The 23,839-nt window shown below is 48.6% G+C and overlaps 1 protein-coding gene across 1 annotated transcript in view; it reads left to right on the forward strand.

Annotated features, from left to right (window-relative positions):
• Positions 1–7,848: 7,848 nt before the first annotated feature.
• The window catches only part of ADAMTS17 (ADAM metallopeptidase with thrombospondin type 1 motif 17), a 324,757-nt gene continuing 308,766 nt past the window's right edge, over positions 7,849–23,839 (forward strand). Inside the window, exons 1-3 of the mRNA XM_072796801.1 lie at positions 7,849–8,029; positions 8,584–8,954; positions 19,298–19,463. Of these exons, the coding sequence (XP_072652902.1) occupies positions 7,951–8,029; positions 8,584–8,954; positions 19,298–19,463 (616 nt within the window). The 5' untranslated portion in view covers positions 7,849–7,950. The remainder of the gene's footprint in view (positions 8,030–8,583; positions 8,955–19,297; positions 19,464–23,839) is intronic.

Raw genomic sequence — 23,839 nt, forward strand, 5'->3', positions numbered from 1 at the left:
GCTAGAGGTACTGATCCCTGTGCAGCTGAAAATCTGCATATAACTTTTGATGCCCCCAAAACCTAAATACTAATAGCCTACTGTGGACCGGAAGCCTTACTGATAACATAAACTCTCAATTAACACACATTTTGCATGTCATATTTATTCTTACTAAGTAAGCTAGAGAAAAGAAAATGTTACTAGAAAGTCATAAAGAAGGGGGCACTTGGGAGGCTCAGTGGTTGAGCATCTGCCTTTGGCTCAGGTCGTGATCCCCAGGTCCTGGGAGCGAGTTCTGCATTGAGCTCTCCCTCTGCCTATGTCTCTGTCTGTCTCTGTGTCTCTCATGGATAAGTAAATAACTAAATCTTCTTTAAAAAAGTTCATAAGGGATCCCTGGGTGGCGCAGCGGTTTAGCGCCTGCCTTTGGCCCAGGGCGCGATCCTGGAGACCCGGGATCGAGTCCCACATCAGGCTCCCGGTGCATGGAGCCTGCTTCTCCCTCTGCCTGTGTCTCTGCCTCTCTCTCTCTCTCTGTGACTATCATGAATAAATAAAAATTTTAAAAAAAGTTCATAAGGAAGAAAAAAATACATAGTAGTGTACTGTATTTGTAAAAAAAAAAAATCTGCATTTTAGTGGAACAACAGAGTTCAAGCCCAAGTGTTCAAGGGTCAAGCCCAAGCATTCAAGGGTCAAGTGTATTTTAAAACCATCACAGAATCTAACTTAGGTTTTGTCTGAGTTTGTAGACAGCTGCCACATGTTGAATACTCTATCATTACCACACCCACCTGAGCCATCATCATTGGCATTTACTAAAATCACTTGAAAATATGGGTCCGTTCTGTTTTTTTGGCTAGTGTTTGCATCACTTTTTGGCCTAGTATTTCAGACAAGCTGCTTTCCTTGAGCAAAGGAAGAACTGGGACAGAATCTCTTTGGTCCCTCAAGGAGCGATGCTGAAAGAGGAGGAAGTCATCGAAGAAGAGAAAGGTGTGTTACAGAACAGCAAAAAATAGACTGCTTTTCTCACCTGTTTGCTGGGGCGAGGAAGTGGTTGGGATGAAGCTCTGTGCTCCTGTGTGGCACTAATGGCTCTCCTCCTGCTAATCCAGACACATGAGGGCTGCAAATGCTGCCTCCTGGTCAGAGGGTGCCTCTGGTGACCTTTAGAAGGACATGATAACAGAGTCGTTTTGGCAACAATGGGGACACTTGAAGGCTTTGGTGGACACTCAGCTCTGAGCAGGCTGAGACTTTACGGGCACAGCCTGGGGGTGGGTGGGTAGAGCCAGGATACTGGGAATGGGTATGGCTAGGTATGGCTAGAAGCAGCCTTGATTGAACAAATAATAGCTTTACTGTAAAAGAAAAAAAAAAAAAAAAAAAAAGACTTTTCCAAGGAGTAGGAACTTGGGCTTGTTCTGCATTGTCGCCCTGAAGGCCTGTTAGGGTGATCAGGAATGGAATACGGCAGGAATTTCCAGACAGAGGCCATTCCCAGAGTCAGGCAGGAATGGTCTTATGGGGCAAGGGCACCCATTCCTGGTAGAGCAAATGCAGCCAGCACCCTATGGTACAGGGAGGTACAGGGAAGAGCGTACAGACCCCACAGCGAGAGGTTAGCAAGATTCACTCAGAGGATTGGGATGCTGGCCAAGTAGCTGCATTTCAGGCCAGGATCCTGGTTCAACGGGGAAGGGGTGAAGTATAATTCAGAAAAACCTTGCCTTTGGAGCAGGGACACTGCATTTCACACCAATTCTGGTTTAGGAAGACAAGACTGATGCTGGATGCCCCCTGCTGGAGAGGATGTGGCATCTCATTGGTGGCGGAGAAGGAGGGCTCCTTGCCTCAAGAACCAAGTGAGTCTCTAAAAGGAGGCTGTGGGAGATGAGACAAACCATCCTCCTAACTCTGGGAAAGGAACAAAGGGTTGCAGAAGGGGAGGCGGCAGGGGGTTGGGGTAACTGAGTGATGGGCACTGAGGACGGCACTTGATGGGATGAGCACTGGGTGTTATACTATATGTTGGCAAATCGAACTTCAATAAAAACAAATGAAAAAAAGGAGGCTGTGATGTGGAAACCCCTCACTCACCCTCTCTCAAGACCCCACCAATGCCTACTGATCTTTAGGGCCCAGGTGCCTTCTCCCACCCACAAACAGATCAAGTTTACACATGAGTCTTGGCCCTTGGACTCACCGATTACCAGCTTAAGAAAGCCCTGAGGTGGAGAATTCAAGAGGATCATATTTGGCTTAAGTGCCTACAGTTCTCTTTATACTCAGCCCAGTCTGTGTCTTGGGCCCTCTATTTCTAAGTACGGGCTTTGAAATGGTGGGCCTTGGCAGAGTCTATCTTGCTTTCACTAACAATAACAGTGATGGTCTCTGATGGCTACTAGCATCCAAACCCAGGTGTCCACTGTGAAGCGTCTGACAAGAGACCCCGACCTGCTGGGGTCCATTGCTGGACAATATGATCAGAAAAGGACCACTGCCCACCAGAATAGAGCCGTTCACACAAACCGCATGGACAAGCTGCAAAGTTGAGTTTTGTCAACCATGAGGACAACAAATTGTTTTGACGGCCAGACCCAGAGGACAGCTTCCCTTACATCAGATTCAGATCACCACTGCCACCTGTAGGGCTTTTGTCTGCTTATTGGTCTTGTTTTATCTCACCCTGAGCCCTCTGCTCCATCCGTGAAATGGGATTAAGCTCTGCCCTTCCACAAAATTAAGACAAGTTAATTTGTGTGTGTTAAGATAAATTGAGATCATAGCCTGTGGTAGTGATTTCTCCTTTTTTAAGCATTCCTTTAATTGTGGGAAAATACACATTACACATACCAATACCTAAATGGCATTTTAGCCATTTTCAGCATACAGTTCAGAGGCATTAAGTACATTCATACTATTGTGCAACCATCAGGACCCTCCATCTCCAGAACTCTTTCATCTTTCCAAATGGAAACTTTGTACCTATTAAGCAACCTCTTATTTCCCGTTCCCTGGCTTGTGGGAATCACCATTCTACCTTGTGTCTCTATGAATTTGACTATTCTAGGTATGTCATATACGTAGGATTGTATAGCATTTGTCTTTTTTTGTGACTGGCTTATTTCACCTAGTGTAATGTCTTTTTTTCAGATGTAATTCCATGCAGAAGTGCAATTGCTGGATCATATGGGAGTTCTATTTTAAATTTTTTGAGGAACCTGCATACTGTCTTCCTTTGTGGCTGAACCAGTTTACACTCCCTCCAACAACAATTGAGGGTTCCCCTTTCTCCACATCCTCGACAACACTTGCTATCTCTTGTCCTTTTGATAACAGCTCTCCTAACATGTGTGAGGTGATATCTTATTGTGGTTTTGCTTTTCCCTAATGATGAGTGATGTTGAGTACCTTTTCATGTACCTGTTGGCCATTTGTATGCCTACTTTGGAAGAATGTCTATGTGGGTCCTTTGCCCATTTTTTTTAATTTTTCATTTATTTATGATAGTCACACAGAGAGAGGGGGAGAGGCAGAGACACAGGCAGAGGGAGAAGCAGGCTCCATGCACCGGGAGCCCGACATGGGATTCGATCCCGGGTCTCCAGGATCGTGCCCTGGGCCAAAGGCAGGCGCTAAACCGCTGCGCCACCCAGGGATCCCTCCTTTGCCCATTTTTAAGGTGGATTATTGTTATTATTTTTAAATATTTTATTTATTTATTTTAGAGAGAGCACGTGCATACACAAGCGAGGGGGAGAGGGGAGAGAAAGGGAGAGAACCCCAAGCTAATTCCATGCTGAACATGGAGCCTCGAGCCTGACTCAGGGCTTGATCTCATGACCCTGAGATCATGAACTGAGCTGAAACCAAGAGTCAGATGCTTAACCTACTGAGCCACCCAGGCATCCCAGATTATTATTTTTTATTACACTGTATGCTTCCCCTATATATTTTGGATATCAACCCCTTCTTAGGCATATGGTTTGCAGATTTTTTTTCTCCTTATTCTAGAGTTGCCTTTTCATTTTGTTGATGGTTGCTTTAATATTTGATGTAATCCCACTTGCTGATTTTTGGTTTTGTTGTTTGTACTTTTGGTGTCATCCAAAAACATCATTGCCAAGAACAATGCCAAGGAGCTGTTCCCTGTGCTTTCTTCTGTGAGTTTTATGGTTTCAAGTTTTACATTTACATCTTTAATCTAATTCAAGTTCATTTCTGTGAGTGGTGTAAGATAAGGGTCTAATGTCATTCTTTTGCATGTGAATATCTAGTTTTCCTATCACCATATATTGAACAGGCTGTCTGTTCTCCTTGAGAATTCTTGGCTGGGTAGTCAAGTATTAGTTGACCATATATACCTGGGTTTATTTCTGGTCTTTTTATTTTTTTTAATATTTTATTTATTTACTCGAGATAGAGAGTGTGTGTGTGTGTGAGAGAGAGACACACAGACAGACAGACAGAGACAGAGAGACCAGGGGAAGGGAGATGGAGAAGTAGGCTCCTCACTGAGCAGGGAGCCCGATGCAGGGCTCGATCCCAGGACTCCAGGATCATGACCTGAGCCGAAGACAGATGCTTAACCAACTAAGCTACCCAGGCACCCCCATTTCTGGGCTTTTGATTCTCTTCCATTGGTCTATGTGCCTGTTTTTTTTTTTATTTTTTATTTATTTATGATAGTCAGAGAGAGAGAGAGAGAGAGAGACATAGGCAGAGGGAGAAGCAGGCTCCATGCACCGGGAGCCCTACGTGGGATTTGATCCCGGGTCTCCAGGATTGCGCCCTGGGCCAAAGGCAGGCGCCAAACCACTGCGCCACCCAGGGATCCCTATGTGCCTGTTTTTAATGCCAGTATCCTACTGTTCTGATCACTATAGCTTTTTAATGTAGTTTGAAACCAGGCCGTGGGATACCTCCATCTTTCTTGCTCTTTCTCAAGATTGCTTTGGCTATTTGGGGTCTTTTGTGGTTCCATATGAATTTGAGTTTTTGCTATTTCTGTGAAAAATGCCAATGGAATTTTGATAAGGATTGCGCTGAAACTGTAGATCATTTTGGAAGGGAGGCTTAAACTTCTAATGGTGACCAATGAACGCAATGGTGAGGGGCAAAGGGAATTCAGACTCATCTAGACCAGATTAAGACCCTTAGAAGGTCTGTCTCTCAGTTCCACATGCTCACTTTTAAGTGCTGCTTTTCACTCCCTGGCGTTTCTCCCCCATATTTCTTAGGCTTCCTGTTAGATTCTGCCAAAAAGAGGTCCTGGCAGGAGATCAGATGGCAAGGAACAGAGATAAAGATCCAGTGCAGCAGGTGTTCGAAGTTGCTGATGTAGTAATAGGCACAGAGCCTTGGTCTAGTTCACGCATCTGGTAGATCCAGAACCAACCTTAACAGTGTCTTTAATGGTGCAGCAGGAAGCAGAGGTCCCTAGGGCTGGAATGTACCACAGGGCAGGGGCAGGGACAGGGACAGGGACAGGGTAGGGGCAGGGGCAGGATATAATCACTAAATCTACCCTTTTAGCTCTCCCTAACTTCTGTACTCAATTCTCCGTGTTAAATTCTGCCTGCTTGAAATACCTAGAATGGTAACAGTTATCCTGCCTGGGCCCCGACGTGGCATCCTTTAATGCAATCTAATCTAATCTAAAAAGTACACCTTTTTAGAAACTTTTTTAAAGTTTGGTGTGTATCCTTCCAGACTCTTCCCTATGACTTTAGCATACAAATGATTTAATACAGTGTATTTACAGAAGTATTAACATTCATATGCATTCTTCTGCAACTTGATTTTTAAAAAACAACCAGTCTTGGAGTTCTCTCCACGTTGTTATAAATATGAGATTATTGCATTTAATTGATGCTTTGTGTTCTAGTAGCCATTTATCTAATGTTGGGCATTCAGGTTTTCAATATTTTTGCTCTTAATAACACATTGTGGTGAACATTCTTACACATGGGCCAGTATTTCACTATGGTAGTTTAAGCAGAAGTGGAATCACAGAGTTGTAGGGTGTACATTTGAGATTTTACTACAGTTTGCCCGATTGTTTTTCAAAGGGGATGTGCCAATTTATACTCCCACCCATGGACAGGAGAATGTCTTCTCCAAATCTTAATATTTCCAAGCTCTTTGGTTTTGGACAGTCTGGTGGATGAAACAGTACCTTGCTGTTGCTTTCTTTAGTTTGCACGCTCCTATGGACTCATGCATTTGAGCATCATCTGATAGGTTAACAAGGACTACTTCAAATGGCAGAAGTAATTGTGAAACAGCTTGGCTTTCAGGGGCAGGTCTGTGAAGTGGCTCTTTTGCTAACAAAGCTGCACCATGAAGCTCACCATGATTTCTTGTGCTATCAGCAGTTCGCTGAGGCTGCCATCAAAGGGGAGGGGAAAAGCCCCCAGCCTTTTTTGGACGTGTGTGGCATCCTCCACCTGCTCCCCGCCGCCCCCCCCCCCCCCGCCCCAGCAGTGGAGGGACTACTGAGCGCTCAGCAGTGACCAGCCCCTGTGGAGGGGAGGGATAGACAGAGCAGAACAAGTTTCTATCAGCCACACCCTGGAGGACATGCAGTGGTGGGCTTTACTGAGAATCCGTGACACAGTCCACTCCCAAGGTTAATTAAATGTCATGGAAGCTGGACAACCTTCACCTCTGGATTCCTTCTGGTGACATGTAATCCTGTGATAAATTTTAGATTCAGGGTCCAGTAGGAGTGCTGTAACTGCTCTGCTTTGAGAAAATAGAAACAGAAAACAGGACAAGGAAGGACAGGGAGAGACCTGAGAATTGTTATGCTTCAGCTAATTGTTTTGTTTTCTACCAGATGCTCCTCAGGAAGCTGAAGGAATCATCTTTCTTACAAACCTCAGTTATATTCTGGTGGGAAAAGAATGAACTCAATTTGAAGTCCAGGCTTTGCCACTTTGTGTGAGTTTCTTAAGCCCCCAAATCGGGCTCATACTTGCCTCCTGTCTGCCGTTGAAGCCTCTGGCTTGCTGTTGGTTGTAAGCAGCACTAGACTGGAAGCCAGGATGACAGGGACACCCAGGTGGTTCAATGGTTAAGCATCTGCCTTTGGCTCAGGTCGTGATCCCGGGGTCCTAGGATCGGATCCTGCATTGGGCTTCCCGCAGGAAGCCTGCTTCTCCCTCTGCCTGTGTCTCTGCCTCTCTCTCTGTGTCTCTTATGAATAAATAAAATCTTTGAAAAAAATCAGGACCATGAATTCTAGCTCTTGCTGTGGTAGAAACTTACTGGGTAACTTAAAGTCTCTCCCTCTCAGTTTCTCAGTCTGTAAGAACAGGCCTGTACTACAGGCTTCTGTGAGGATAAGGACTACAGCAGGTGCGAGGCTTTAGATAAACACCGCTGCATTGTATGTAGGCATCAGGTACAAACGCAGGCGTGCCAGAAAGTGCCCAGCCACAAACAACCCAACTGGTTTTACTCTAGAGGGAGAGAGAATATGCTTTTATGAATGAAACCGGTTGTCCAGGACGATATCTGGACTGTCCTCTTGGGACGCTGGGCAGCAGGAGCAGAGAGGATTTTGATAAGGAGGACAAACTCTGGAGACCAGTCAGGTGTCCTCCCGGGTCGTCCGGGGTAGCGCAGCTCCAAGAGGCTCCCTGGCGCCACCTGGTGTCCCATCCGCGCCACTGCCCAGAAACCACGTGTAAGAAAGTGCTTACAACCTAACTACGCACCCTGGTTTAGACCCGTCCTGGCCAATGAGAGAGGGGGGGGCGGGGCGGGGGGACGCGGGAGTCCAATCGCCTCCTGCTTTCCGAGGCGAAGGCGGGGCTCGTGATTTACCACGTTGGGTTTGTCCGCAGCGCTAATTACTTTTTCCAAAGGCTGGAGGGCTTCACTCCGGCTGGCGCCGCCGCCTCGCGCGCTCCTGCTCCGCCGCGACCGTCCGGGGGGCTGCTCCTCCCAAGTACCATGTGTGACGGCGCCCTGCTGCCTCCTCTCGTGCTGCCCTTGCTGCTGCTGCTGGTTTGGGGACTGGACCCGGGCTCAGGTAGCGCCCCTTCCTCGCCCGCCCGTGCCTCGCGGCCACCTTCCTCCTGCCCTCCCGAGGCGTCCTGGCGCCGCCCGCCCGCCCGCCTGCCTGCGCGGCCCGGCTCGGGCTCGGGCTCGGGCTCGGGCTCGGGCTCCGGCTCGGGCTCCGGCTCGGGCTCCGGCTCGGGCTCCGGCTCCGGCTCCGGCTCCGGCTCGGGCTCCCGCGGCCCGCTGACAGCGCTCGCGGCCGAGGGGTGCGGGCCGCGGCCCGGCTCCAGGCGGCTCCCGGGCGGCCGTGCAGCCGTGCAGCCGCCGGGTCTCCGGACGCCGATGCCGCGCCGCGGTCCCCGGAGGAGCTGGGGCGGCCGCGCTGGAGCCCCTGCCCGGGTGGCGCGGGGCCCGGGCAGAGGCGCTGGCCGGCTCGGAGGTGCGGCGGCGGGGGGGAGCGGGGGGGAGCGGGGGGGAGCGGAGGGGAGCGGAGGGGAGGGAGCGCCGGCCGGACCCCGTGCGCTGCGGGCGGGCGGGCGGGCGGGCGGGCCCCGCGGCGCTGACGCGTCTCCTCTCTCCCCGCAGCTGTGGGCGACGCGGCGGCCGACGTGGAGGTGGTGCTGCCGCGGCGGGTGCGTCCCGACGACGTGCACCTGCCGCCGCTGCCCGGCGCCCCCGGACCCCGAAAGCGCCGGCGCCCCCGCGCGCCCCTCGGCGCCCCGCGCGCCCGGCCCGGCGAGCGCGCCCTGCTGCTGCACCTGCCGGCCTTTGGGCGCGACCTGTACCTGCAGCTTCGCCACGACCTGCGCTTCCTGTCCCGCGGCTTCGAGGTGGAGGAGGCGGGCGCGGCCGGGCGCCGCGGACGGCCCGCCGAGCTGTGCTTCTACTCGGGCCGCGTGCTCGGCCACCCGGGCTCCCTCGTCTCGCTCAGCGCCTGCGGCGCCGGCGGCGGCCTGGTACTGCCCGCGCCCTCCCGCGCCCTCCGGGTCTGCCCGTCGCTTAGTCGCGGCGCCGGGCGGGGGTGGTCCCGGGGCAGGTTGGGATGCGGGTGGCGGCGCCTGGGGGGGGGGGGGTCAACCTCCGGGGGTGCTGTCTCGCCGTCCGGAGGGAACCTCCGCTTCTCCTGCCCCGACCTTCCGAGGGTCTCCGAGCCAAGGGGTGAGGGGAGAAGCGTCCGGTTGTCCGGTGCCTTCCACTGGCTGTACTGAGCCCTCCGAAGTGCACAGGTACCAGCTGTTCGGGGCTTGCCTGGGGGGCTGTGGGCAGCCCGCCCCGGGGAGCGCAGCTCTGGCGGGGATGAAACCCGTCAGGCCCCTAGGCCGAGAGGCGCACCTCACCCGTGTTTCTTTGCATCTGCACCGGTGCGTACGTGTGCGTGTCATGGGGCAACACCTGCAGGTGTACGCTCATCTGTTCCGGGATGTGGGGGTAGGGTAGTGAGCATTCACCTCCCTTCTGCCCTCCTGAATCTTTCTGTACCCAGAAAACGAAAATTTGGAGGGGTCCCCTGACAGGCCACTAACCTTCTCTTCTTAGTTGAACCTTGAAAACCAAGAGAGGGGGTGTTCATACGCCTGTTCTCTCATAGCACAAACAGGTACTTGTCTGGCAGCCAGCCTCAGCCCGGCCTGAGGGATGCTTACACTGGTGATGAGACCCTGTTCCTGTCCCCAGAAGCTCCCTTGCTGTGGCAGTAGCGACTGCACCCTGCTACATTTGAAGCACTTGTGGCAGTGCTAGGAAGGGCAGGGGAAGTTCTGGTGCACCTCTGCCCTGCTTGTGCTCACCCTTGATCACTGTACGCTGGTGCCCAGCCAATTGCTTCTCAGCCTCTCCGCTTCTCCATGCCCCCTAGGAGCGCACATGGCTGGCAGATGGGCTGCCCCCAACAAAGCTTGGTATCGGCTCAGTGCGTGAAACACCCGAGTTGTTTCTGTATCTTCCGACATGACTGGCCTCTGGGGAAGCAGTTTCTGATATTCTTTCATGTCTTTTCTTCCCTAGCAGAAGAAACTGTTTCCCCCATCTCCGCCTTATCTTGCTCTACCATCTAGAATTCTCTAGCCCTTACCCACGGAGTCTGAGACAAGTCCTAGAGACTCTGCAGCAGAGCCAGAGAGCCTGGGGGTCTAAGTCTTTATGGAAGACCTCTGCTTTCTTCACAGCTATGTAGAGGAATTCTGGGGGTAATTTCCTAGGATTGGCTTTCACTGGTTCCCCTTGCAGGACTTTTCTGAGCCCTGATCAGAATATAATCTACTTTTGCTAGGCTGGAAGAAATTGGCGTCTTTGGTTAAAGGAGGAAAATGGACCGTGGAGGCAGCCTGTTAGGAGCTAATGTGGAACAGGGGCAGAGAATGTGGGCTGCGGGTGAGGAGGCTTAAATAGGAGTGAGAAAGGCTCAGATCACTGTAAGACTCGGGTCAAGGCTGTATCATGTTCTGGGAGGGACTGGAAGGCCCACATCATTTTTCCTGTTTTTGCCAAAGTGTTTAAAGTCTAGGTCACATCACTGTACTGTACATGGAAACATCTGAATCCCATTTGCTGCGGTTTGGTGAGTTTCTCTAGAGGTCAGAGTTTATACTTCTTGGTGTAAAGTTTCCAGCGAGGAGCTATCTGTGAAGGAGCCGAGGGTGGAAATCTGGATAACATTGATTCCAAATCCTCACCGAGTTGAATGCGGGGCCCTCTCACAGATGGCATCTGAGCCGTGAGCGGGTTCACTTCAGTCCTCCGGTGTTTGGAGAAGCCTGTCCTTCCCTTCGATGCCATGTGAGGGCGCTGTGCTTTAGTTAAAGGAATCCCGCCAAGAGCTTGCGTTCAGTGTGTGCCAGCTGCTGGTGGACCTCTAAGACTTGAGATTCTTAAATTCCTGCAGGAGCAGACACTTCTGGTGTTTAGTCTGCTGCATTCATCCTGTTCGTGTGAGCTGGATGCTGGACACTTCTTCCTAAGTGCACTCTGCAGAGGAAGGGCTGGAGGCAGGAAGGAAGAGACGGCGTGGTGACTTGGAGTGGACCTCTTGGTTGCAGGGTGGTTCTGAGGCCTGTCAAGAGAAGGAAGGCAACAGGATCTCAGGCTAACTGAGTTTGCACGGCACTTTGCTTCACTTTGATTTGGGTTCTCAGACTCACTTGAGACAGTGCAGGTGGGTGGTAATGTTGTGTTAGTCACTGTTGACTGAGGGGGAAGCACTGGGAGATGGAATGGGGCCTGTGTGTTGTGTGTTTGTCAGGACAGGCTCAACCACAAGGTGTGGGGAAGGAGCGATAGCAAATAGGAGATTTCTGACGTCCACAGATGGGAGTCTTCCAAAGCCGCCTTGTACCTGAAGGTCAGGTAGAGCCCAGGGTCGGCAAAATTTTCTGGAACCAGATAGTAAATGTTTTAGGTCTCGTGGGCCATGTGGTCTCTGTCACAGTTAACTCTGCACTGTCCTTTTTGGCATAAAGGCCCCATAGACTGTAAATAAACAGATGGACATGGCTATACTCAACAAAAGTTTATTCCAATGTTGAGTCGCAATTATATCCTGATGCATCAAACATCTCCCAAATGGCTTAGTGGGGAGTGTTAGGTGCAGGGGAATGTAGGCCCTGTTCCCTGTTGCATGGCATCTGTGCTGCCTCCAGAGAAGTTTGGTATCTGTTTAAAAGAGATGCATAATTAGAGTAGGTACTTGTTTGTGGGGCATGAAGTGTAAATATCATGTTGCATTTTACCTCATCTGCTTTTGACTGGGCAGAGGTGTGGGCCCATGGTGTTCTCCCTCTCTTATCTTGAAAAGCTGTGTAAACTGCCCTTCTTGGCTCTTTGGAGACCAAAGGTGCAAGTGTTAATTGTTTTCTGTTTATGCTTCTTCATTTTGTTTACGTTTCGGGGAGTCCTTAGACATTACGTAAGTTTTTGGAAGAGTTTGTACAACCGTATATTTCAGAGCAATGAACTTGGGACATGTGAGGCAGGTATTTCCACCCCCAGAGAATTTGGATCAGCTGCCTCCTGTGAATTGGACCAGCTGATGGAAGGTGAGCAAAATTGAAATCAGGTTAAACTGCCAGAGCGGGCAGCAGAGATGGAGCTTTAAGGGGCAGAATAAATGTCAGTCCCTGAAAAAGTCTGCAATGAGTGAATGAAGGAGCTGTCTTCCATCTCGATACATGAGGACAGAGAGCAGAGGAGGCCCCTGCCAGAGAGTTTTGCCTGCTGAGCAGTGGCCATTCTGCTTTGATGAACGTAAGCTCAGGAGAGTCCACCCAACTGAAAATGTCCCTCCCTTCTGGGCTGAGGCCATGGCCTGCCAGGTGTATGCAGTGAGAGAAATATTGAGATCAGACAGAACACCCAGGAGCTCCAGGCTGTGGAAATTTCAGAAGCCAGGCCACCCCAGAGGGAGGACAGAGAGAAGGTCAGGGACGTTCCTGGCATGCTTTCTCTAGAATCTCAGACACACTCCACGCGATCCTTGTTTGGAGTCTCTCTCATCCAGGTTGGCCCCGAGGGTGGACCTAATGGCCCAGCCCAACCTGATTCTGGCCAGTCAGCTCGATCGAAGCACAAGGGGCCAGTTTGGCAGCACATCATTTGTTGTCTACTCGGGAGCTTTGTGAGAATGCTCCTCTCTATTCCATGGGCTAGACAGATAAGGACAGAGTGGGGTTGAGGCCAGACAGTCATCGAGCAGGCAGCTTGGAAGAGTTGGAGGACTCCATTCTTGAGAGGACAGCCTGCATTTCATGACTCCTTTGATGAAGGGGGCAGGTTTGGGAGGTTGCTGTCTCTCCCTTTAGAAGCTCTCTTTTGACTGATTATAAAATTGCCTAGCTTTTTAATACAGCATCACTTGATTGCATGCAGCCGAGCAGGAATCCACTGTGGCAAAAATTGTATGGCATGGATATCATTTGGAAGGGAGCACAGAGACCAAACTACAGTGTCCTACATCATCATACTGGTATAGGTGTGGCGAAGGCACATTGTCCTTAGTGATTCATCACTGGATATTGCTGAAGAGCTCATCATGTACAGCGTAAATGTACTTGGAAAATGCACATGTATCTTTCAAGCCTCATAAAAAAAGAGTTGAGTGGATGTTAAGGAAAGTCAGGAGAATAGGGAAAAGACAGTGTGGAATTGGGAGGCGTGGAGGATTTGAAGGGAAAAATTTGGATGGGAGAAATCTAAGGTATCGCACCTCTTGCTCTAGAATCATGTTCACTTGGGCGCGCAGTGACTTTCTGCCCCCACTGCTCTCATGGGCATCACGGTGTCCTTGGAGCTCTCCCCAGTTACACTCTGTAACTAGGTTTCTGCATCTGAACTCTTGTGTCATTGGCAGCATTGTAAAAAAAAAAAAAAAAAAAAGGAAAAAAGTGCAAGATGGGATGCTAAACCGAAGATGTCTTCGCCTGATTGCATTCTTGGGGGTTATTTCCTGAGCTTTGAAATGCTACAGCTGCCTGGGTTTGGATGTATGCAATGGGAGATGGTTCTGCAACCAGTTTATCAGAGGGAGCCATGCACAGTCACTGCTGATCCTTTACATGCCTCTGCACACGGATGCACGGTCACCTTCTTGTTCTTTAGGAAGTGAGGCTACATGGTCGCCTGGGGGCTGTGATCGTGAGTGAGCCACCTCCTTTCAACGGTCCTGTCTGCAGCCACTTGGGGGGTAAAGAACGTCAGCCTTGTGTGGCTGTTGACAGAATCAAGTAAGATAAAGTCTGTGAAATCATTTAGGACGAGCCTGGCACATTAAGGCATTAAAAACACGTTTCTTCTGTTGCCCTACGGGGCCCAGACTTTTCCAGCTATAAATCAACCAGTCAATCAACACTGTTGACTAAGTGAACAGATCATTATCACACACCTGCCCTGTTTGGACACACTGGTGGGCTCCTAGCAAGCCTCAAGGAGTAATACAACATGGACCCTGTCTCAGAAAACAATCCAGATTCACACAGGAAGGAGGGTACACTGGAGCCTGCAGGGTGACTGAGGGTGGGGTGAGGTCTTCAGGGAGAAGGAGGATTGGAGCAGAAAGGGGCAGGCCTCAGCTTCTAAGAAAGAGGAGCGATGGCAGAGCCTCCAAGGTCAGGTTCTTCCCTGTACCAGGGGCCCACAAGGTGGCTGTGTGATGGGGGTGGGGGTGGAGATGGTTTTTTTTAGGAGATGAACTGAATGGACGAGCATGTGGATTAGGTGAGGCAGGACCCCGGGTACCAACCTAAGGCATTTAGAATTTCTCCTAGAGCAGTGATTCTCAGCTTTGAGCTGGCATCAGTGTTCCCTGCAGGGTTCGTTACCCTGGTTGCCGGGCCCACCTTCTGGGGTCCTTGATCCAGTCTGTCTGGGTGGGCCTGAGAGCTTGAATTGAACAGGTTCCCAGGTGCTGCTGCTGGCTTGGGACCACATTTTTGAGGATCACCAGCCTAGAGGCAATGGGGAGCATTTCTGATTCTTGACTAAGGGGGGGGGGTCCCTGATGATAGCAGTATGTGGGGGCATTGGAGGAGGAAGGCATTTGGAAGCACGAGGTGACGAGCCCTCAAGCGTTGGATTGTGGAAGTGGGAAGGAAAATCTATGCAAGAGAGATTCTGAAGGAAGAGCTGACTATCTCTGACTGACTCTAGTGATCAGAAAGGGGGAGAAGCTGGCAGCAACTGGCCCACATTAGGGGGCAGGCTGGCTTTTGGAAGAAGATTGAGCATCTGTTTAGACAGCAGCTGGACTTTGAAAGGGGGCTCTGGATGGCACTCCAGGACGGGGCAGTGGGACTCAATACGGGGGTTCGGAAGCTGTCTTGCCTGTGTGGGGTCAGGCGAGCTCCCCTGAAGCTCCGCCTCCCCAGAAAGTTGGAGGCAGGTACAGGAGGGCCTGCAGTCACAGGATTGTTTTCCCTTCTTGGATATTTTCTTGCTCAAGCAGGAAGCAAACTAACAACCCCATTTGTTGCATCCTCCCAAACCACCCACACTAACCCATAGACAGGGAGAAGGCCACCCAAGACCCACGCCAGTTAACCAAGGAGCCACAGCTTCCTGAAGAAGGGGCTGGGAGGGCTCCCCAGGCCCTGAAACTCCAGTGAGGTCTTCATAGGACAGTGAGGTCACGTAGCGTCATCCCCTCAGACAAGTGTATTCCTCAGTCCCGGAGCATACATACGATAGATTTTTTTTTTAATGTTTTTTTTTTTTTTTTAGATTTTATTTATTAATGAGAGAGAGAGAGGCAAAGACACAGGCAGAGGGAGCAGCAGGCTCCATGCAGGGAGCCCGACGTGGGACTCCATTCCGGGTCTCCAGGATCATGCCCTGGGCTGAAGGCGGCGCTAAACCGCTGAGCCACCTGGGCTTCCCTTTCTTTTACATTATCTTGAAAGCATTTTTCTCCATTATGCTGAGAGGTTGTGCTGATGTCAGGAGGTGATAAAAGTCCATACATCCTTTGTGCATTTTCCATGCTGCCAGGAGGGCTAGTCATGCTTCGGAGGTTGGGATGGAGCTAACACGATCTGATTTATAATACTCTTCTAACGCAGTACAGAAACCCTTCAAAGCAAGCACCCAGAACAAAGAGAATTGCAAAGGAGCCACTCAGAACAGTTATAATATCCGGTGATACCTGATGCATTTTATTTAATGCACATTTCTGTAGTAGGATACCACATCTTAGAAAATTTCAGATTTCTCTTTTAAGAGCACCATTTCATGGAGGATGATTGCATCCTTTAAAACCATGCGGCCTCAGGACTTCCAGCTCTGTCTGCCACAGGCATTCCTTTACAGCTGTGTGTCTTCAGATGAAGTCTGCAGGCCTCTTTTGTCTCCTGGAACTGGCTCGTTACTGCTGTTTGTCGCTGCAATCGGTATGACATGAAGGCCTTGGAAGAAGATCCCCGTGTCTCACCTCAGCATAGATGGTGACCAGAGGTTTAATGCAAATCCAAGCAGCCCTGCCCAGCTTCTGGGACCACAGGGTGGCTGGGGGCTAGAAGCCAGAGTAACAAGGTCAGAGGAAGGTCCAGTTCAAATCCAGGCTACCTCCAGACATTTCAATCAAGTAAGGAGGTGGCCAGCATCTCTGGCAGCTAGTTAAAAACTAGCACAGTGATTCTCAACCCTGGCTGCACTTTAAAGTCTCCTGGCAGGCTCTTAGTCCCACTGCCTGAGTTCTACCCCACAGGGATTCTGGTTCAGTTGGCCTGGAATGGGGCCTGGGCATCAGGAGTTTCTCATATGGCTCTACCGTATAGCCGGGGATGAAAACATCGAGTGAGGGAGATTGCAGAAAATCCCTGCTGGTCCGGTTCATCCGATCCTATTCCATTCCAATCCATTATGTTCTACATTTGCATTTTCTTGAGCAACTATTATGTGGAAGGTACTGGAGAAATCAGGACTAATTGTGATCCTGTCTCAAAAGGAACAAGCTATCGAGTTGTGACAAATGCCCCATAATGCAGTGGGCTGCACCAGAGTGCCAGGGGAAGGGGATGTTTTTGGGAGGAAGAGCGGAGGAAGGGGGAAGGTCAAGGAAAGATAAGGAGGGCTGGTGAGTATTTTCCCTGGGCTAGATGGCATGTATGCCTGTGGGGGGGGAGGGGGCGATGCAAGTGGCACTTTTCAATAGGATATTTTTATTGTTGGCCACATAATGACAGGATGAACATTAAGAGACACTCCAGGGAGCCTAGTGACAGACTGGGACTGGAGGTGGGGCAGAGCAAAGTCCTTCCTTGTGCTGGCTGGTGGGAGTGGGGGGCAGGGGCTGTGTCCAGCCCCCTCTCTCCTGGGTGCTAGTCCTGGCTATGTCGGCTTACAGGTTGGGTCCCTGCCAGGTAGAGTACAGTCCATCAATCCATGTAATTATCTTACTGTTGTCTATAAAGGAGTGGAAACCACTTGGGTCCCTCCAAACCAGACCTGCTGAAGCAAAGGGGCTAATTATGCTTGAGGCTCTATGTACAGGCAAGCTTTCTTGCCAAGGGGCCATGCCCCTATGTTGCATTGCATGAGAACTACCTGCTACCTGACCTTTTACACTATAGCCTGTGAATGCAAACACTAGCCCAAATGGGTAAGCAGCATTAAAAGTGCTAGGTTCAGGGGGGCCTGTAAGCTGCCAAAGCCGGAACATTTTAGGAAGAGTCCAAGTTGAGCATGTCCTCCGGAGAGCATGGGGCTCCTTCCACGTGGGGGCTCATCCTGTGTGCTGTGCCACACCTGCCAACTTTATTTCAACACATGGAAGTGTTTGCCATGGTTATTGAGGTGTGTGTTCTGCTCTGAGGCTTTCTTTAGGTAGAGCCTGAGTAGAGCTCTGCATATCCCCACAGCCACCTCTGCTTCTACTACTTCTGTCTCCCCAAAGTATCTTCGTGAACAAATTCAAGTTTTAACTTCAAAGGAGAGAAGAAAGCCATGCTTTCCTACAGGTCATGCATTGCCACTTTAAGACAGTTTTATTTGGGCAGTAAAATCTCTTGAGTTGTTCTTGGCAGAAGTTCTAATAAAATGGAAACCTTGAAATCTGCTTAGAGCTGTAAGTACGGTCTCACTCTGTGTTTTGGGCACTCAAGGTTGTAGGCGATCTTATTAGTTGATCTGAGTTGCTTTCAAAGAGGCTTGGTATCCAGGCATTCTTTCAGAATGTAGAGGAGATCCGCCATTTGGCTTGAGTGAGCTCTATGCTTGAGACCAGAGGAGATGATGTGATGGAGAGCAGTGCTTCTTAAAGTGTGGGCCCTGGACCGGCAGTGTTAGTGTCATTGGGCACGAGTTAGAAATGCACGTTCTCGAGGTCTACCTGGGACCTCTGGGTGATTTTCACATGCATTGGAGTTTGAGAGCCACCGCTTCAGTGTGACACGGCCTTTAGAAAATGGGCTAAGGGGGAGAGAGAAGAGATGAGATCAGATGAGTTTCAGCCGAACACTGATCTATCTGCTTGATCTACTGAATCTGTTTAGCAAAGGTGGTCCTGGGCATCCACTTGGAGGAGGCGCCGTGGCCTGCACAGCCCAGTTGGGTCCCTTGTGGGAGGTTTACCTTGCTTTGTTGACACCTTAGGGGGGAAGCTAGCAGCAGGTATCCTGGGGAAGGAGCACAAATTGGTTTCATGCTGTCAGCATGGGTTCCAAGGGATGGGAAGAGTTCTCTGCACCATATCTATTTATTTTAGGTTTAATATTCACTGTATTAAAGCAGCAAATTAAAAATCCTAGTTCTTAAATTTTTTACTTCAATTTACAACCCATATCCTATTTTTAATCTAGCAAGTTTTTTGAACTCTTTTTATCGAAGTATAATTAATGGTGTCATATTAGTTTCAGGTCGACAGTATGAGTCAATTCTATACATTTGCCTGTGCTCATCGACATAAGTATCCTCCGAATCCCTTTTATCTCATAAGTCTTTTTACAATCCTTTTCAAGGAAGCTTTGGATAAAATTTGGCACCACTTGTAAATTTGGTGATTAACAACTTTTAAACTTCTAAAACTGCATTGAGAAATTTAACATATTCTGTTTCCTTTTCAAGTTCTCTGGTTGGCTGAGAAGTCTTTGCAAGTATTTCAGTGGTTCCTACAAACCTAAAAAGTAGTCCTATAAACATGGGAAGTCTTAAATTCTCTTACACATTCTAACACTGCTTATAAACCTAATAAGACTTTAAAATCACAAATCTAAGTCTGTGATGTACTTTAAATTAAAATCACAAATCCAATCCACTGGATACTCTGTCAATTTCTCTTAAACACCACAAGTTCTGAAAGAATGTACAAATCCCCTGTCACAAAGCTATTAATACTACAGGACTGACTCCATCCTTTTTAATTCTTATTATCCCCAGGGATAAGATGCATTTCTCCCCCCCCCCCATTAAGGATATAATTGTCATTCATCCCTAACACTTTTGACATTGCCTCCTCAAGTGGAATTTTGGAGGATTATTTTAAAAATTTTTAAAAGAAAGTTTCATTTTATTAATAATAAAATAATACAATTCTTTTGAACATGAACCTGGAAGGTGGGTACTCTTGTAGATATCTCTGCACTCCCGACCCCATGCCCCCTTCCCCAAAATAGCCCCTAGGTGGGAGGTTTCAAATCACACAAAAGCTCCTTTTTGGGCTTGGTAAATTGGAGCAGCCTGCAAAACAAAAGCCCCGACATGAGGACCAGGCCAGAGCCAGGTGGCCTTGCTGCCATCAGGTTGTTGGGGTCATGGGTGTGTGTGTTTGTGTGTGTGTGAATGAGGATGATTCACGTCCCGTTTTCCTCTTTCTGGGCAGGTTGGCCTCATCCAGCTTGGGCAGGAACAGGTGCTAATCCAGCCTCTCAACAATTCCCAGGGCCTGCTCAGCAGAGGAGAGCACCTGGTCAGACGCAAATGGTCCTTGACACCCAGCCCCTCCACCGAGGCCCACATACCTGGACAGCTTTGCCAGGTGCTAACAGGTGAGTCTGGGAAACAGCATGATTGACAGTACACGCCGTTAGACACTCCTGCATGTCCCCAAATGCCCTGAAGTCGTGAGCAAGAACTTACTTTCCCTAGATTTTGAAACTTTAATTGCCCCCTAAGACCACTGCCTTTTCCTCTCTGTGTAGATTAGTGTCAGCATTTCATGTGTAGCAGCCCTTTGAAAAGGGAAGGCACCCAGGATCTCATTCTCTGTGCCTCGATTGCATAGATTAGGAACAAGTGGAGGGCCTCTAAACCTGGATGGCTTGTTTGTTATCAAACCCTACATTGGTGGCAGAGCTAGAATGAGAATTCCCTCCCTCCCTGGCCAGAGTTTGTTCTTCAACACAGGGGTCCTCAGGCCTGGCTGCACTAATCAGAGCCACCTGGGGGCCTCTGAAGCCATGATACTCAGCAGCATCAGCACTGCAGCCTGGGAACCTGTCAAATGCACGTTCTCAGCCCTCTCCAGACTTTCTGAATCTGAAGCTGTGCGGGTGGGGCCAGGAATCCTTAGTCTCACAGGTGATCCTGATGTACTCTAAGGCATGGGGACCACTGCTTTAAACAATGCCTTGCACTGACCTGTCCCTCCAGTCTCCTGATCCAGTTGGTCTGGGGTGTGACTGGGGTGTCCATGCTTTTAAAGGTGATTCTAATAAGTAGCTTGGGGTAAGAACCCAGGGTTCTTACATTTTGTACATCTATTTGAGCAACCTGTGGATTACCGATCAGTCAGGTATTTTAAAAGTTTTTCACGGTCACTGAAATTGACACTGCAGTGACACCAGCAGTCATCCTGCGTAGTGTCCCCTGATGAAGACAGATAAACTGTTATTCACAAGTGGCATTTCCTCCCTGGACAGCATGGAACCCCATGGCTGACCAAGACTTCTTTTTGGATAAAAAAATAGACATATAATGTCTCTGTTCGGTATTCTAGTAACATTGGAAGTATATCAGTGATGTGACTCTCCTTTAGAACAGCTTTAGGGTATATGAACAAGCCTTGCAGCTCAGCTTACTTGTTTCGTGGAGACCTGGTCGTATCCAGGTAGCGGCCTTCCTTAGCTGGTCTACATTTGGCACAGAGGTATTGGAGGTGATTTTACTGAGCTACAGCCATATCCGAAACCACAGGAGAGCTCCGAGTGGTAAATAGAGAGTGCCACCATACATAAGGATTTTGCTCTGCTCTTTCCTGTACCCTTACAAAAGTAGGGGAAGGTGGATCTCAGCATAAAACTAAAAAAAAAAAAAAAAAAAAAAAAAAAACTCTTTAAAAGGAGGCAGAGTGTTTGGGTAAGTTGGTTGGTTGTGTGTTTGGGCTTGATGTCGGTGTGTTATTTTAAACATCAGCCAGTGGGCAGCCCCGGTGGCTCAGTGGTTTAGCACCGCCTTTGGCTTCGGGTGTGATCCTGGGGGCCTGGGATCGGGTCCTGCATCGGGCTCCCTGCATGCAAGGAGCCTGCTTCTCCCTCTGCCTGTGTCTCTGCCTCTCTCTCTCTCTCTGTCATGAATAAATAAACAAAATCTTTAGAAAAAAAATCAGCCACCTGTCAGTTTTGGTGGGGCAGTTTTTTTTTTTTTTTAAAGCCTGCTTTCAAAGTAACTGTTGCTCACTCTACACCTGTGTGCATTTTCTGCTAATCTGAATATATTGTTTCAGAGACGGGGATTACCCTAAGGCAGTGGGTCTCTGGGCTGGCTGCCCATTGGCATCACCTGGGGAGCTTTAACAATTCATGCCCAGGTCCTCCCCCCCAGGAGAGCTGCTTTAATTGGTCTCCGGCAGGGCCTGGGCATCTGGTGATTTAAAATCTCCCCAGGTGGTTCTAATGTTCAGCAGGCGCTGAGAATTGCCGTGCTAAGGAGTATGAAACATGAGTAATAGCACCGGTGGGCCATCGGAAGTGGGTTTTTCAGGTGAGAACCACCAGGCAGGGCCCCACCATGAAGTCCAAGGGAAATACATTTTATTCTCACTTTTCCCTCTATTCAAGCCAGCGCTCATCTACAGCTAGTTTAGGATCAGAAACCCAGGGTGCTTGTGGATGATATCATGGAATATTTGTCTCATTACCTACTGCCATCCTCTTTAGGGGCATGCATGATACCCAGGATTGCTGACAAAATGATAAATTATGCTCGGGTTTGCATTTCTTTTTTTTTTTGTCCCTGGGGCTGGTTTCAAGGCACCCTTTGATAGAGTGTTTAGCTTATAATGAAGGAAATAAAATGAACAAAACCAGAGTGGGGAGGATGTGATAGAAACAAAGTTAAAATAAGAGCAGCCATGCAAGAAATTTCTGAATTTGTTTAAAAAAAAATCATCTCCCCTTTGTTGCCCCCACATTTCATGTGCTCAGAGCCACATGAATATTTAAGTTGGGACCAGTTCAGACTCTGTCCTGGGCAGGAACACAGACACAGGAGAAAAGTATATATTTCCCTTCTGGTCCTTCTTGTTTTGTGTGAAATACTCCCTGTTTTCTTGCCGTATTGAGAAAGACCGTGGGCCTTCTACTAGGCTTAGGTAATAAAGCAATTAACCCTTATCTAATGTGGATTAATTTCCTGTGAATTTAGAAATTTAATTGAGAAAATCAATTTACTGGGAAACCAGGAAGATACAATTTTGGCTTCCTGGAAATAGGAATCAGATGAATCATCTAAGATTTCCTATGGGAACATATTCTTTATGGCTGAACGTGGCTGTCCCAGGTGTCATTGTCTTGCCTTGGATCTTGTGCTACCCCAACCTTGGACCTGGCCTGGGAGTAACCAGCTGGCTCTTGCAGGTGAGGAGTCGGATAATTCTTCTTCCTCCAGGAACCACTCAATTTACCTGAGCGCTAAACTGTGATAAGCCATCCTGTTCTCTAGGCAGACAGAGGGGCTAGCCTGTACAGTGAAGGCCCCCAGGAAGGACCTACTGCCTTTTTGTAGGTACCACCGAGATTGCATTTCTAGCAGTCTTTGGGGCTCCTAGAGAGAAGACAGGCTGATCCTATTACCTCTATTGCTCCTTATTTTTAGAACTTTATAAAATGATTCATGAAGTGTCACTCTAGATTGGAACTTGGCATGAAAAATACAGAGTCTATGAACCAACCTATCTATCTATCTTTCTTTTTCTCTCTCTCTCTCTCTCTCTCTTTCTTTTTCTTTTTTGTCACACCTTGAGTTTTTGGAGGTTTTGGGAGCTATTCTCAACAGCAAAAATGGTATTTTGGATATTTGGAAATGGTTCTCAATTTTGACATTAATACTTCATGTCTGTCTGCTGTCTGTGTGTTTATTTTAATGTCTCCATACAGATTCAGTTTAGAATCTCCCCATTTTCCTGGGCTTTAGTAACAATTTCAGTCTTTGTCTCCTCCACCATGGTAGGTGGTCAACCAACATGTGGTTGGTTGAGGTAAATGGCAGAAGATTAAAACTAATTTCCTACCAGGCACTGTCAAGATAGGAATCCTACGGTGTTTTGGTGGGCTCATTTTAACTCAAATACACCAACAATGGTACCTGCTAAGATGTTGATGTGTACTTTGTAGTTTAGGTTCTGTTATGGTTGTTTTAGAAAATCAGTGCAGTTATTTTGTAGTATTGTTTGGTCCATTTATAGCATTATAAAGTTAATTTCAGCGAGTATTTGGAGGATACCATAACCCTTCAGAAATTGTGTGCTGCCAATTTATGCAATAATTTGCACATTCGGCCATAAAATATATATATACAATTGTGCATATGATCTGTAATAAATTATTGGTTGGGACTTGGGTTTTGTGTCCATTAAGATTCATTTGGTTGGAAATGACAGAAATCAAACTGGCTTAACCACTTACAACATCACTGCTCTGGGTGCATGGAACTGAGAAGCAGAGCAGGAGATGGGATCTCAGGGAGGCATGGTCAGGCTGGGCTTCTGGGCAGTTGTTTCCCTCTCTGACAGCCTGTCCTCGGCTGGCTTCTTATGTAGTGACAAAGAGTCAGAAGGGATCAGGAGATAATCTCTATTGTTTAATCAGGAGTTGAAGTGGGTTGATCTGGATTGCAACTACTTGCAGTTTGCCACTAGTTTCACATGTCTTGGGGCAGCACCAGAAGAGCTTAGATCCCAGTCCCAGCACCAGAAGAGCTTAGATCCCAGTCCCCACCTCACTGTGGAGGTATCATTCCATTTTCTGTCTTTGTACTGACTTCCTACAGGCCACCATATGTGGTAAAATTCTGGTGGAGTAGATGCAGGGCACCCCTACTCCAGACCTCATCCATCATTTTGGCTGACATGGTCCATAAGAATTTGGCTGATTCCTTTTCCTTTTTTTTATTAAAGATTATTTATTTATTTTTGAAAGACAGACAG

The sequence above is a fragment of the Canis lupus genome, chromosome 2 (assembly GCF_048164855.1).
Source record: "Canis lupus baileyi chromosome 2, mCanLup2.hap1, whole genome shotgun sequence".
NCBI classification, from domain to species: domain Eukaryota; kingdom Metazoa; phylum Chordata; class Mammalia; order Carnivora; family Canidae; genus Canis; species Canis lupus.